Genomic DNA, 15,564 nt, shown 5'->3' with positions numbered 1-15,564 from the left:
TGAGATCAGGCTCATTCAAGGTGGTATGGTGATTGACAATGCACGTCTATCCATTTTAACAAACATATCCTCTGATGGGGATGTTGATACTGTTAAAGGGATTACATTTGTGGGAACAGATATAGATATATATAGATACAGGATATATATATATATATATATATATATATATGTGTGTGTGTGTGTGTGTGTGTGTGTGTGTGTGTGTGTATTGCTGTACCCTATCTTAATATTTTATGAATCTAGAATGGCTCTAAACCATAAAGTCAACTAAAAATGAAAATAATTCTGGAGATGTCCATGTATGTCTATACATGTGGATAGTGAATGTGACATGTGGGTATGAATGTACCACTGAAAAATAGTAGGTAGTAAAGTTATATGTATGTTACTACAGTTTTAAAAAAAATTACAGAGGCTAGAGAGATGGCTTAGCTGTTAAGGTACTTGCTGGCGAATCCGAAAGACCCAGGTTCAATTTTCCAGTACCCACATAAGCCAGATGCACAAGGGGACACTTGCATCTGGAGTTCATTTGCAATGGCTAGAGGCCCTGGTGCACCCATTCTCTCTGTGCCTGTCTCTCTTCTCTCTGTTGTCTCTCTTCTCTCTATCTCTGTCTCTTTCTGCTTGCAAATAAATAAATAAAATAATTTTAAATACAATCAATTTAAAGAGGTGTGCCACAGAATGGGAAAAAACATTTGTGAACTATATATCTAATAAAGGATATATATCCCAAATACATAATTCTAAGAACCAGCATAAAATTGGATCCATTTCAAAACTGAGCCAAAGATCTGTGCAAATACCTCAATGAAAATGATATGGTATGTGTATAAAATGTAATATTATTTGAATTTAAATAACAATGCAGACTGATACAAAAAGAATAATCCTGAAATTGGTTATATTTAAAGTTAAAAAGACAATTGCAGATGAGCACATGTAGCACAATTCCATTTTTAGAAAACACATGGTATAGGAAAGCCTGAAAGGGCAGAAGCTGTACTAGTGGTTGCCTACTACGAAGTGGTATTCAAAATGGTTTTGGAGAAGGGGTGTTGGCCGCTAAAAGGCCCGGGATTTCATTTGGGGCTGAGAAGAATATTCAAAGGTTACACCAAAGAAACCACTGGACTGTTCACATTAAATCTGTGAATTTCATTGTATGAGTTATATCTCAACAGAGTTGTTTCTAAAATATTTTAACAGAATTATCACATAAAATATCTTTTCTTTGGACAATTGGTAATAACCACATATAATGTTTGGTAATTTCACAGAAATTCTACACAGCAAGTCTGAGTACCACAAGCTTTTGTTGTTGTTGTTTATTTGTTGTTGCTGCTGTGACAGAGGGTGCTCCTAAAATTAATTTTGACAGTCATTTCATAATCACAAAATAAGAGGTATATATATGTCTTCTATTTCAGTTTATTTTATTTTTATTTATTTATTTGAGAGTGACAGAGAGGGAGAGAGAGAATGAGCACACCAGGGCCTCCAGCCACTGCAAACTAACTCCAGATGTGTGCACCACCTTGTACATCTGGCTTACGTGGGCCCTGGGAAATCAAGCCTCAAACTGGGTTCCTTAGGCTTCACAAGCAAGCACTTAACAACTAAGCCATAACTCTATTCACCTCTATGTTAGTCTTTGAATAGAGAAGTCACATTAACAACCTCAGACAATAAAAGAGGAACATAATAAAAAAGGTTGTCTTGAAGAATTTTGGGAAATAGGCCCAAATGTCCAGCCAGCCAGCAGTGTCCAGTCACTCCGCTAGCATGCTTACATCAGTGCACCTGTGTTTATGGGAGCTCATCAAGGAGTTGCACCATCTTCCTTCCAGAATCATGCCATCCATGTCTGCAAACAGTGATATAGAGCCAATCATCCCAGGGCTGTCATATGCTGGAGGACAGACTAGAAACTAGATCTCCTCTAGGGAGTGAGGCATGCCCTGTGGAACAGACCTAGCTACAAAGCCTGAAATTAGGACAGGATAGAAAACAAGTGTCCCATTCAGGGAGCTCCAGCACAGTGAACTGTGTTGTTCCAAGTGTGGTTCAGAAGTAGAGAATCCTGGCAGAGAAATGCAGCCAAGGTGACAGGTGCTTCTCCTGTATCCAGTGCAGGTCCAGTGAGCCACTGAACCCTGGTTGCAGACCTAGCAGGAGCAGGGCACAGCTTCCGCTCATGGCACCCCCGCTGTAGGCAGGCACTAGTCAAAGAAAAGCACCAAGATCTTGCTTTCTGGAGTACTTATTAATCTGGGAATTAATATATAAATGTGTTGCAAATATGATGATCCAAAATAGAGATTAATATCAAAGTAAGACTATTTAAGCAGTTTTCTATTGCTCTAATAAAACATCTTAGCCTATCTCATTTATAAAGAAAATAGGCTTCTTTGGCTAACAGAAGCATGATTCAGGAATTTTGTTTTGTTTGTTTAATTTTCTGATAAGGGCCTCAGGTTGCTTCCTAACATGGTAGAAACACAGATGAGGAAAGTGAGAGTATCCAGGAGCATGTGACAGAAGCGAAGGGGAGAATGGTCCACCATATGGTAACCTTTCTTATGGTAACTAATCTAGTCACTTGAGACCCTACTTCCTTTTATGAGACATAGTCTATGGTGGCAATGCCAACACTATAGTGAAGGAAGGGATTGGAAGGTAGTCGGTGAATTTACCCTTTAGACCACACACAATAAACAAAGGTTTATTTAGTATACTGCAAAGGGCAGTGGGTTGGGCAGCAACAAGGGTATAGGCTACAGAATAAGGCAACAGGCCACAGGAGTCTCCTGTGGTGAAGTACTGTGAGAGTCCTGCTGTAGAGTTTCACCACATGAAATTCTTGCCTTGAGGGTCAGGGCACTGCAGACTGGCCACTGTTCAGTCCTGGAAGATTGTCACGAGCTGCTGTGCATGTCATTTCCAGGTATACATTCTGTTCCATGCAAATAAAAGTGTCCTTGATTGAGCCATGTTAGGTCCTGGGCAGAGGCAAAGATTACAGGACACGGGGCTGTTTCAGCCAGTGTCATACTGACAAACTCTTCCTCCATAGCCATGGTCCAAGGTTAAGCAAGTGGAGACAATGGCTTCTTGCTTAGTACCGCTAGAGAGACAACAGCCAGGCTTGAGGCTGGGAGACACCTTGCTTATGAAGACAGTCAGCAGGGTGAGGTGGTACTTTGCCTTTTACTTTTAAATTTTTTTAAAAAATTTATTTATTTGAGAGCGACAGACACAGAGAGAAAGACAGAGGGAGAGAGAGAGAATGGGTGCGCCAGGGCTTCCAGCCTCTGCAAACGAACTCCAGACGCGTGTGCCCCCTTGTGCATCTGGCTAACGTGGGACCTGGGGAACAGAGCCTCGAACTGGGGTCCTTAGGCTTCACAGGCAAGCACTTAACCGCTAAGCCATCTCTCCAGCCCTACTTTTAAAGTTTTTAGAAAACAAACCTGGCCTAAAATTTTAACTATTAAGTGACCAGAATTAAATTTTGACATAATGACACATAAACATGCATTTTTATGCTGATATTTGTTTTATTTTTAGATGGCTACCCCAAAGAAGAAATGATTTATAGATGGAGAAAAAATTCAGTTGAGGCAGCTGATCAGAAATCATGGCGGCTCTATCAGTTTGACTTCATGGGCCTCAGAAACACTACAGAAATTGTGACAACATCTGCAGGTAGGAATTTGCTTAACTTTCAAACAAACAACAACAACAAAATGCAAACAGAAAAGATGTTAATTCTTACCTGACCTCCATCAGCCCTAAGGTTATCATCATATCCTGAATGTAAAATTCTTTCATGTGTGTGCTTTTATTTTTAAAAACATTTTTTGTCTATTTATTTGAGAGTTGGACAAACAAGTTGAGAGAGAGAGAGAGAGAGAGAGAGAGAGAGAGGGAGAACGAGAGAGAGAGAATGGATGGGCCCACCAGGGTCTGCTGCTATTGCAAATGAACTCCAGACTCATGTGCTACTTTGTACATCTTGCTTTATGTAGGAACTAGGAAATGAAACCTGGGCTGTCAGACTTTGTAAGAAAGCAACTTTAACCACTGAGCTATCTCTCCAGCCTCATTTATCTGTCTTTAATGAATTAATAAGGGCAACCACAGTACCCAAGAACCAAATGATATTTGAGACAAAGTAGCTGAATCAAAAATGACAATATTTTTAAATTTTGAATTTGGATTAGAAGGGCAATTAGAAATGATTTATAATTTGAATCAAGTCTTTGTTTACATTATGTCTATAAACTTCACTGAATTACTCACTAATGATTATGTTCTCATGAACTTGCTTTACTTGCAGCACAAGTTCTACAATTTTTCACATCCATAGTAAGATTCAAATATTACCAAGAGAATTCCTATGTAAAAGGACCTGGAAAAATTATCTTTTGAATTTTAATTTCTATCTTTTCCTTTTTAATAATAAACCTTATTAGTATTTTTTAATTTCTTTTTTAGTATGTTGAGCACAATAATTAGTCATCCATATTAAGTGATTATTTATGTGTAATACAAAGCATTTATGTGAAAATTAAGACTTAACTGTTGATACACTGGAATATGTTTTATTCATTTTTGTCTTTATTTTTTGGTTTTGGTGTTTGTTTTTATAATCAACTATTTTGCAACTGCTTTTCTTTGGCAAAGTATGGAGTGCAGACGTGGCTTAGAGTTATGTTTTCTACAGATTGACTATTTGTTAGTATAAATATTGTTGTCTCTTGAAAGCTCATAATGATTTATTTTATTGATGACTAGAGTAAAATACCAGATTTTATAATTAACTGTAAGTATATTTAATTACAGAATTGCTTAATTGCCACTTACATATCAAGAAAGGTCCTGAAAAAAACTACCTGATATAAGAAGAAAAGGAAAACATTGCTTATAGATGTTATGCTGGGAATGATGAGAAATAGATTTGTGTTTATTACTAAATAGTGATAAAGTTTAATGGGTGGAAGACTGGCATTTAAAGGAACTGTGTAACAGCACAAAGGGAAATGTTTTAGGGAAATTTCTTCCCAATTACTACTTATCTACATTAGTAATTCTGCCCTACTCTCTGAGGGGTTAGAATGTACCAGCAGTCCTTGGGATGTAAGGCTGCTCAAGAGTGGTCCCAAATAGAGAGGATTATTTCAATATTTTAATGCTATATATGAAGGTTGCTCTTCTTTTTGTTTTGTGCAAGTAGATGTTAAGCAACAGGAGATGCAAATGTAGGTTGGACACAATGGGCTCAAGAGTTGTGAGTTGATTATAAAATAATTATGGTTCAGGAAGGCAGGAGGAGCTGAGATGTCAAGGTGAGTTTATTAGCAATCTTTGGACTAGGTGCTATTGTGGTCCAATAAGAAATTATGATGAGTCTAATTTCATATTCTTTCAAAGATTCACAACCGTGAACTTTTGTATGTGATTACACATTTAAATAAAGCATCCTTTGGATGATAAAAATCCAGTTCATATCCACACATTAACCTGTATGTACACTGATGGCCATTGTGGAATCTAGACACATCAACACAGCAGCTATACCAAGAGGAGAGCTATTGGTTAGTTGTTGGCTGGATGTAAACCAAGACAAGGATTCATTTGTACTATAATTTTTATTTTTAAAAGAGATTAAAATGCAGACAATTCTGTGTTAGTTTTCCACTACTGTAACAAATACTGAAGATAATCAACTTATAAAGACAGAAGGTTTGTTTTGACCCATGTTTTCAGCCTATGATCAGTTGACCCTATGACTTGGGACATACCACTGGGTCTACAACCTCCCATTAGTTACACTTTAGGAAAAAAAAAATACATGGGTGCTTAGAAAACTTTCCAGATCAAATATCACATACTTGTAGATAATTTTCTTACTTGGCAAACACATTTTTGTTGTTATATTGCCACATATTAAAAACATAACACCAAAGTCTGCAGCTTATATTCTGGAAGGAAACAGCTGACTTCCTTTCAGGTCAACACAACTCTGGTAGATCTCATGTTTTTGAATATATTTTCTAATGGTATCCTTACCTTCACATTACCTTTACAAGATTGTCAGAGAAGCCTTGGAAATGTCATTTCAGTTTAGGAGCAGTTGATCTGACCTCTACTTCCTCCTAAAGGTTTTTTCAGGTGCCACCCATCTCTCTGCTAAATTCTTAGGGTTAATGGGACTCATGTTAAAATCTGACTCATGTATAGACCTGGTGATAAATTTGCTAGCCTAAAGCAGCTTCATGATAAATGTGGAACTCCATTTTGTTGACAAGCTTTATGGCAATCTGGTAAAGTGATTAAAACAATTTTATTCTTGTCCCTAATTTATTCATTTACTCAAAGCTCAATCTGCAGAGGGAATACTTGAGCCTCTGGTCACTAAAAGGCTTTCAAAAGGGACAAATGGAATATCTTATACACATAAGTAAATAGTGCAGCATTACTAAGAAATGGAGGTAGTAAGTGAGGTGGGAAATGGTGTGTGGATCATTCAAGTAATTAACTCATGTGGCAGCTGCAGCTGGGGGTGTGGATTAGCACCATCTTTCCTGGCCACATCTAGCGCCCAGCAAGGTGTTAACAGTTATGCCAGCGTAATGAATACTCATAATTGCTCAAGTGCGATTACGTTTCTCAAGGTGGTGGATCATCTACAGTGCTCTGTCAGGATTTTAGAATATTCCTGTCAGATAAAAGATTTTTTATAGATAAATACCTCTCGTTTTCCTAAGTCAAAATCATGACAGTTGGCAATAATACACACACTTGGTATCCTTTAGTGATGGGTTCCAAGACCCCCACAGATACTCAATCCAGATACTTGTCTTTTACATGACACAACATAGTGTTAAGCACATAGCCTCTGTATGTCTTCCCATATACATAAGTCATATTTACTCTCACTGCTTGCAATACAAAGACAATGTCATTGCTACATAATTATTTTATGCAATATTGTTTGTGGAATCAAGACAAATCAGAGGCTAAACCTGCTTAGTGTAGCCTTTTCCAGATCAGTCAGGCCCACCCATTTGAGTCCATAAACTTAGATTTCTGACAGAGGGAGGGTGTTCCTGTAACTGTCTTAGCAGGAAGTAGGTGTTGAGTCAGATGTCCCAAACTGAAGTGGTATCTCCTCCTCTTCTCCTCTCCTCTCCTCTCTTCTCCCCTCCCCTCCCCTCCCCTCCCCTCCCCTCCCCTCCCCTCCCCTCCCCTCCTCTCCTCTCCTCTCCTCTCCTCTCCTCTCCTCTCCTCTCCTCTCCTCTCTTCTCTTCTCTTCTCTCTCTTCTCTTCTTTCTCCTCTTCTCACCTCCTCCCTTTCTCTCTTTCTTCCCCTCCCCTCCTTTTTTCTGCTATGCTTTTCTATTCTCTTCCCTTAGTATGTTTTTGTCTATTTTTCTTCCTTTGTTTCTTTCTTTTTATTTGCAGACAGGATCTTGTCATATAGCTGTCAGTGACTTAGACCTTTCTATGTAGCCCAGATTGCCCACAACTCTCATGTACTGAGATTACAGGCATGTGACATCATTCCTGGTTCTGAAACAATACTTGGAAGGTTTCTATGAGGAATACATAATGTGGAAAATACAAGAGAGAGAAAGAAAGAGAGAGAGAGAAAATATCCTCCCTCAGTTTCCTTCAGGAAGATTAAGACTTGCTTGGGCTACACGGGCTCTGATTGATGCTGTGAGGCTTGGACATGACAGAACTGTTGTGCTTTGTCTTAAGCATGTTTAAGTCTTCTAGAGAATATACTTGTGAAATTGCACAACACTGAAAACTTGAGAATCACAAGCTGGCCGATGCCTTGCCATGCCAAGAACAGTGAGAGGGATGCTTCTTTTGCCACACATCACCATTTATCTGGTCTTTGAGCATAACCATAAGCAGCCACCTTTCTTTCACTGGCTCTTCCTTCCTCTGTTAGGATAACAGGAATATCAGTAATACTTGTATCATCCTGCAACTTTAATGTAATGCAATGGAAATACTTATTTCAAATTTGTAAAGACTGTTTAGAACATAAGTAATTATACTACGCTCCTGAAACTGTATTAATTGTACTAGGTAGTGTAAATAATGGTACATTTTATCTATCAGCTCTGGAGGATAGAAACCTGAAACCAAGGTATCATAGGGTGTTTCCTTCTAAGATGGTTTTAGAGATCTGCTTGTGTTTCAGATGATACTCTCTGTGTTTGGGTCTTCATAGCATCTTCCATCAGTACAAGTCTGTCTCTATGTCTGAATTTCTTCTTTTTATTAAGACATCAAATACATATTCAACTATGGTCCACACTGACTGCATCTTAACTTGATAGATTCAAAGCTCCTATGTCCAAATAAGATCACATCCACAGATGTTGGGTTAGTGCCCCACATCCTTTCAGGGACACAACTTGTCCCATAACAGCAACCTAGAAAGTGTGGCACATTTGCAGAAGCAGCATGGCAATGGATTTGGGAAAGAAGACTTCCTTTTCATCCCAACAATAGTTTTCTGACTTGGCTTCTCTACTGACTTTCAGGTGTCATCATCCACCACCCCCTAAGTAGATTGATTGCTTTTACTGTGAAAAAATCAGGCTTCAGGCTAATACCACTTAGGGCTCAGCAGCCTGCAACTACTGACTAGCAATCTTGGCATCATCTAGTTCTTGGGACTCACTGCAAGCCTTCCAGTTCAGAAGAGACTAGGGCTCAAATCTCAGAAGCACTACATGTGAGTCTTGTTAATGTTTGGAAATCATAACACTAGGCCAGTTTTGATGATGCTAGCAAGTGAATGGTATAGCAGCCATATTCCTGCGAAATCACAGCCAATGAGGAGTGATATATATGTCAAAACTTCTGGCTGTGCTTTCTCAGCCAGTGATGTTCATGAATAGTCTTTACCAGCTCTTGGGCCTTCCTCCACTGTTCTCCAAGGGTAACTTCAGCAACTTTCCCTCATACTACACAAGGGCCACCTTAAATATTGAAATCAGAGACATCTTATGATCCATCCAAACCTAGATCTACACATCTACCAATTGTAATGAGAAAAAAAAACTATTTGAATTTTATAGTAATATAGCTTATAGTAATATAATTTAAAATATATTCAGCAGTAGTTATGTTGAGGATAACCTGCCAATAACTCAAGAGGTACACTTATGGGTTATTAAAAGCAGATATATGGCAGACCATTTCACTATAGATTTTAGTAGAAAACAAACTATTCACAAATATGTGTGTGTGTATAAGTTAATATACACACATGGATTCATGGGTTTTTCAGCTGAACTTATAGGGATGATACCTAGGACTCATAAGCACATGCAGTGTTCAGAATTTGTTTTTATTAAATTTTTAATAACAAGTTTCATAATTGTAGACAATAAACCATTATAGTCCCCCCCCCCACCACTTTACCCTTCACAAGTACACTTTCCATCATGTCGCCTCTCCCTCTCTATTACTCTTATTTCTGATGTCATCATATTTTCCTTCTATTATAAGGGCCTTGTGTAGGTAGAACCAACTGCTATGAGGTCATGGAAATCCAGGCCATTTTGTGTCTGGAAGATTGAATTGTTAGCAAACTTACCTTTCCTTTGGCCCTTACAATCTATCTTTTAATTTTTTTTTATTACTACAGACATACTTAGTATGGATACAGCATGTGTTGGTACCATCCCTTCCCTTGTCCCTGCTCCTATTCTCTACTGGGGAACCTCCTAAATGGGGTTGCACGTATTCCCCATGTGGGTTGTGGGTTGTGGGTTATTGGCTGTGGGAGCAGCATCATGCTCTGGGCATGATGTCCCAACCTGTGGTACTTACAATCTTTCTTCAATCTTTCTTCTACCTCTTCCACAAAAATTCTCTGAGCTGTGCTGGATGGTTTTATGTCTACTTTAGGGATGAGCTCTTAGGAGCCTCTGGATCTCTGCTTTGTTAGGTATTGAGTGTCCTCAGCATCTGTCTCCGTCACCCTGGTGTTGATTGTCAGGTTCACCATGGAACCTGCATTCTTGCTCATCTCCCTAGTTCCTCTAAGGTTTTAGCTGGGGCTTTGCTAAAGTGCAGGGGGTAGTTTATGTCCTTGGGTCTTGCTACCTTCTTAAAAAGAAATACAGATTAGCCCTGTGTAGTGGTGCATGCCTTTAATCCTGGCACTTGGGAGGCAAAAGTAGGAGGATTGCCATGAGTTTGAGGCCACCCTGAGATGAGTGAGACCCTACCTCAAAAAAAAAAAAAAGAAAAGAAAAAGAAAAAAAGAGAAGAGAATAGAAGAGAAGAAAGGAAAAGAAATGAAATGAAATACAGATTCTCCAATGGAAAGTGAACTCAGCATAGGTTAAATTGGATGTGTTTAATTCAGGGAGAATTTCATGGATGCAGGCCGGCTTTTCAGCCAAAGACTAGTGGGAGCTTGACATTAGAGAGCATAAGCTTTGTCTCCTTAGGATTCGGACCTGGTTCCCAATTACAAATAAGAGTTCCTTTCCACTGAGTGGATGTCTCAGCCAGTCAGAAAGCCACTGGTTATCCGCCAAGGCTATGCTGTGTGCCACCATTTCACTGGTGTGTACATCTTGTCAGGTTGGTTGCTTTGGAGTAGCTTAGACCCCTGGTTGCTCAGACCATTTTTGGCCACTTTTCTCCGTAGCTCGTGTAGCACTTCCCAGAACTAGACAGGCCGTCTGGGATCTGGATCTCTTCTGGATTCTAACCAGGTCTCTCCATGTTCTGAGCTGGCAGCATATGGTGTCTTCAGCAATATGGTTTGACCAGTGCTTTGACAGAAGCCTGACATGTTTGGGGAACCTTCCAGGTCTTTCTGATCAATAGTTCATTGTGGGTAGCAACCGCTTTCTGGTACCGAGAGTTACAGGCTGGAGCCAAATTATTTTTATTAAAGTTGGGCTTCATCCCACCATCTTCATGGTCCTTCTTTTCAAGTGTCACCCCCCCCCCCACAACATACTCCTGTTGAGGATTTAATCTTTTAGTCTACCTGTAAGGATAAAGGTTTCTACAGTGGCTCTTACATTCTTTCCACACCCTCTTCCTCAATGGACCCTGAGAGTTGGAAGGTGGAATAGAGATAACATAGTGCTAAATATTCCACTGTCACTTCTTCTCAGCACTATGGTGCCTCTTGAGTCAGCACAAAGGTCACTTTTATCTGAATAGAGAAGCTTCTCTAAACAAAGTGAGAGTAGCATTAATATATGGGTATGGGGCTGGAGAGATGGCTTAGCGGTTAAGCGCTTGCCTGTGAAGCCTAAGGACCCCACTTCAAGGCTCAATTCCCCAGGACCCACGTTAGCCAGAGGCACAAGAGGGTGCACCCATCTGGAATTGGCTGGAAGCCCTGGTGCACCCATTCTCTCTCTCTCTCTCTCTCTCTCTCTCTCTCTCTCTGTCTCTCTCTGCCTCTTTCTCTGTCACTCTTAAATAAATAAATAAATAAATAAATAAATAAATAAATAAATAAATAAAATAAACCAAAAAAATCAAAAAAGCTTAGGAATTCTTTAATATATATAGGTATGAAAATTAAGAGAAGTGCTTACTGCGCACTTTGATGAGAATAATATATGTTTTTAGCAAGATACCAGCAGGCATTATACCCTTAGGGCTTATGACTTCTGTTATCATAGGTTTTCAGTACCAGACATGTATTCCCTCCAATGGAACAGGTCTCCAGTACAATTAGAGAGCAGTTGGCTTCCCACATAAGCCATTGTTGTACCCATTGGCTCATTTGGTTTGGCTGGGCAAACTTAAGTCTTGCAATATCCACTGTTGTTTATCTACACTGATGACTTCTCTATGTGTCCCATAGAGCTACATACAGTGTAGCTTTTTCCAGTTTTCTGCCAGCTGAACTACAGGAAGCAGGTTTTCAGCTCAGCTGCAGCAAGATTTCTCCATGATTTTGCAGTTCACGCATGCACTCAGCAATACAGTCTTACCATCTATTGTGGTAGAAAACCAAGATCCTTTGCAATATCCTATAATGTTTGTGGGGCATCAGGGACTTCCCTGGTCAACAACTCACAGGAAGGCATCACATCCATGGCACTGAAATTTTTCTAACAAGAATCTATGGCTCTGGGTGCACCATTATCCAAAAAAGTAGGTTTGCATATGACTTATTCATTTGCTCTTAGATTTTGATTAACCCTAGCCCCATGTTTTCTTTACTCAATCTCTTACTCTGAACTCACCTAGGCCATTCAACCCCTAATACTGTGTTCATCTATTTACATATATACAATACCATCCCCTTAAATCCTGCTTCTCTCTCCCTCCCTCCCTTATAGCCCCTTTCTAGCCTACTGACCTTTGCTACCGAGTTTCAGTCCAACTCACATACAAGTCTAAACATTTGTAGCTAGGATCCTCATATGAGAGAGAACATGCAACATTTGGCTTTCTAGACCTGGGTTACCTCACTAAGTATAATCCTTTCCAGATACATCCATTTCCCTGCAAATTTCATAATTTTGTTTTCTTTGCTGCTGAATAGAACTCGATTGTATAAATGTCCCACATCTTTATTATCCACTTATCAGTTAAGGGACATCTAGGCTGGTTCCATTTCCTAGCTATTATGAGCAGAGCACTAATAAACATGAATGTGCAAGTATCTCTAAGTGAGATGAGTCCTTAAGATACATACCTAGGAGTAGTATGGCTAGGTTATGTGGTAAATCTGATTTTAGCTATCTCAGGAACCATCACACTAATTTCCACAATGGCTGTACCAGATTAAATTCCCATCAACAGTGTAGAAGGGTTCCTCTTTTTCCTCATCCTCACCAGCATTTATTGCCCTTCATTTTCTTGATTGATAGCCATTCTGACCAGAATGAGATGGAATCTCAAAGTAGCTGTAATTTTCTTTTCCCTGATGGTTAAGGATATAGAATTTTTTTAGAGGGTTATAGCCCATCTGTATTTTTTCTTTTGATAACTATCTATTTAGTTCTATAGGCCATATTTAATTGGATTGTCTGATTTCTTATTATTTAGTTTTTTGAGTTCTTTGTATATTCTGGATGTTAATCTTCTGTCAGATGTATAGCTGAAAAAGATTTTCTCACATTCTGTAGTTGCCTCTTTCTTCTATTCACAGTGTCCTTTGCTGTAAAAAGCTTTATAATTTCATGAGGTCCCAATAGTTGATTAGTGTTTTTATTTATTTTTTCCTGAGCAGCTGGGGTTGTACTAAGAAAGTTATTGCCTATGCCAATATGTTGAAGAGATTCCCCAACTTTTTTCCTCTAGCAGTTTCAGAGTTTCAGGTCTGATATTAAGGTTTTGATTAATTTGGACTTGATCCTTATGGACTGAGAAAGAAATGATCTATTTTCATCCTCTTACATTTGGTTATCTAGTTTTCCCAGCACCATTTGTTGACAAGGCTGTCTTTTCTCCAATGAGGATTTTTGGCATTTTTATCAAACATCAGATGGCTATAGATGCCCAGACTTACATCTAGGCCTTCTTTCCTATTCAATTGATCTATGTGTCTGGTTTTGTACCAGTGCTATGCTGTTTTCATTACTATGGCTATGTAATATAATCTACTTGGTCAGGGTGAATGATATTTATTTTTTTTTTTAATTTTTATTAACATTTTCCATGATTATAAAATATATCCCATGGTAATTCCCTCCCTCCCCACCCCCACACTTTCCCGTTTGAAATTCCATTCTCAATCATATTACCTCCCCATTACAATCATTGTAATTACATATATACAATATCAACCTATTAAGTATCCTCCTCCCTTCCTTTCTCCACCCTTTATGTCTCCTTTTCAACTTACTGGCCTCTGCTACTAAGTATTTTCATTCTCACACAGAAGCCCAGTCATCGGTAGCTAGGATCCCCATATGAGGGAGAACATGTGGCACTTGGCTTTCTGGGCCTGGGTTACCTGACTTAGTATAATACTTTCCAGGTCCATCCATTTTTCTGCAAATTTCATAACTTCATTTTTCTTTACCGCTGAGTAGAACTCCATTGTATAAATGTACCACATCTTCATTATCCACTCATCTGTTGAGGGACATCTAGGCTGGTTCCATTTCCCAGCTATTATAAATTGAGCAGCAATAAACATGGTTGAGCATGTACTTCTAAGGAAATGAGATGAGTCCTTTGGATATATGCCTAGGAGTGCTATAGCTGGGTCATATGGTAGATCAATCTCTAGCTGCTTTAGGAACCTCCACACTGTTTTCCACAATGGCTGGACCAGATTGCATTCCCACCAGCAGTGCAGAAGGGTTCCTTTTTTTCCACATCCCCGCCAACATTTATGATCATTTGTTTTCATGATGGTGGCCAATCTGACAGGAGTGAGATGGAATCTCAATGTAGTTTTAATCTGCATTTCCCTGATGACTAGTGACGTAGAACATTTTTTTAGGTGCTTATATGCCATTCGTATTTCTTCCTTTGAGAACTCTCTATTTAGCTCCATAGCCCATTTTTTGATTGGCCTGTTTGATTCCTTATTAGTTAACTTTTTTGAGTTCTTTGTATATCCTAGATATTAATCCTCTATCAGATATATAGCTGGCGAAGATTTTTTCCCATTCTGTAGGTTGCCTCTTTGCTTTTTTCACTGTGTCCTTTGCGGTGCAAAATCTTTGTAATTTCATTAGGTCCCAGTGGTTAATCTGTGGTTTTATTGCCTGAGCAATTGGGGTTGTATTCAGAAAGTCTTTGCCAAGACCAATATGTTGGAGGGTTTCCCCTACTTTTTCCTCTAGCAGTTTCAAAGTTTCCGGTCTGATGTTAAGGTCTTTAATCCATTTGGACTTAATTCTTGTGCATGGCGAGAGAGAAGAATCTATTTTCATCCTTCTGCAGATATTTATCCAGTTTTCAAAACACCATTTGCTGAAGAGGCTGTCTCTTCTCCAATGAGTATTTTTGGCATTTTTATCGAATATCAGGTGGCTATAGCTACTTGGGCTTACATCTGGGTCCTCTATTCTGTTCCACTGATCTACATGTCTGTTTTTGTGCCAGTACCATGCTGTTTTTGTTACTATGGCTCTGTAGTATAGGTTAAAATCAGGTATGGTGATACCACCAGCCTCTTTTTTGTTGCTCAGTATTATTTTAGATATTCGAGGTTTTTTATGATTCCAAATGAATTTTTGGATTGTTTTTTCTATTTCCATGAAGAAAGCCTTTGGAATTTTGATAGGGATTGCATTAAATGTGTAGATTGCTTTAGGTAAGATTGCCATTTTCACGATATTGATTCTTCCAAGCCAGGAACAAGGGATGTTTCTCCACTTTCTAGTGTCTTCTGCAATTTCTCGTTTGAGTGTCTTAAAGTTCTCATTGTATAGATTCTTTACTTCCTTAGTTAGGTTTATTCCAAGGTATTTTATTTTTTTTGATGCAATTGTGAATGGGAGTGATTCTCTGATTTCATCCTCTGTGTGTTTGTTGTTAGCATATACGAAGGCTACTGATTTCTGTGTATTTATTTTG

General features: G+C 38.9%; 1 protein-coding gene across 1 annotated transcript in view; it reads left to right on the top strand.

The window, feature by feature from the left end:
• Gabrg3 (gamma-aminobutyric acid type A receptor subunit gamma3) overlaps nucleotides 1-15,564 on the top strand; it is a 612,827-nt gene that overhangs the window by 546,266 nt on the left and 50,997 nt on the right. The window contains exon 6 of the mRNA XM_045146493.1: nucleotides 3,577-3,714. Coding sequence (XP_045002428.1) covers nucleotides 3,577-3,714 — 138 coding nt within the window. The remainder of the gene's footprint in view (nucleotides 1-3,576; nucleotides 3,715-15,564) is intronic.

Source organism: Jaculus jaculus, chromosome 3 (genome assembly GCF_020740685.1).
Source record: "Jaculus jaculus isolate mJacJac1 chromosome 3, mJacJac1.mat.Y.cur, whole genome shotgun sequence".
Taxonomy (NCBI): domain Eukaryota; kingdom Metazoa; phylum Chordata; class Mammalia; order Rodentia; family Dipodidae; genus Jaculus; species Jaculus jaculus.
The sequence above is the reverse complement of the archived record's forward strand: the minus strand, read 5'-3'. Positions and strand labels throughout refer to the sequence as shown.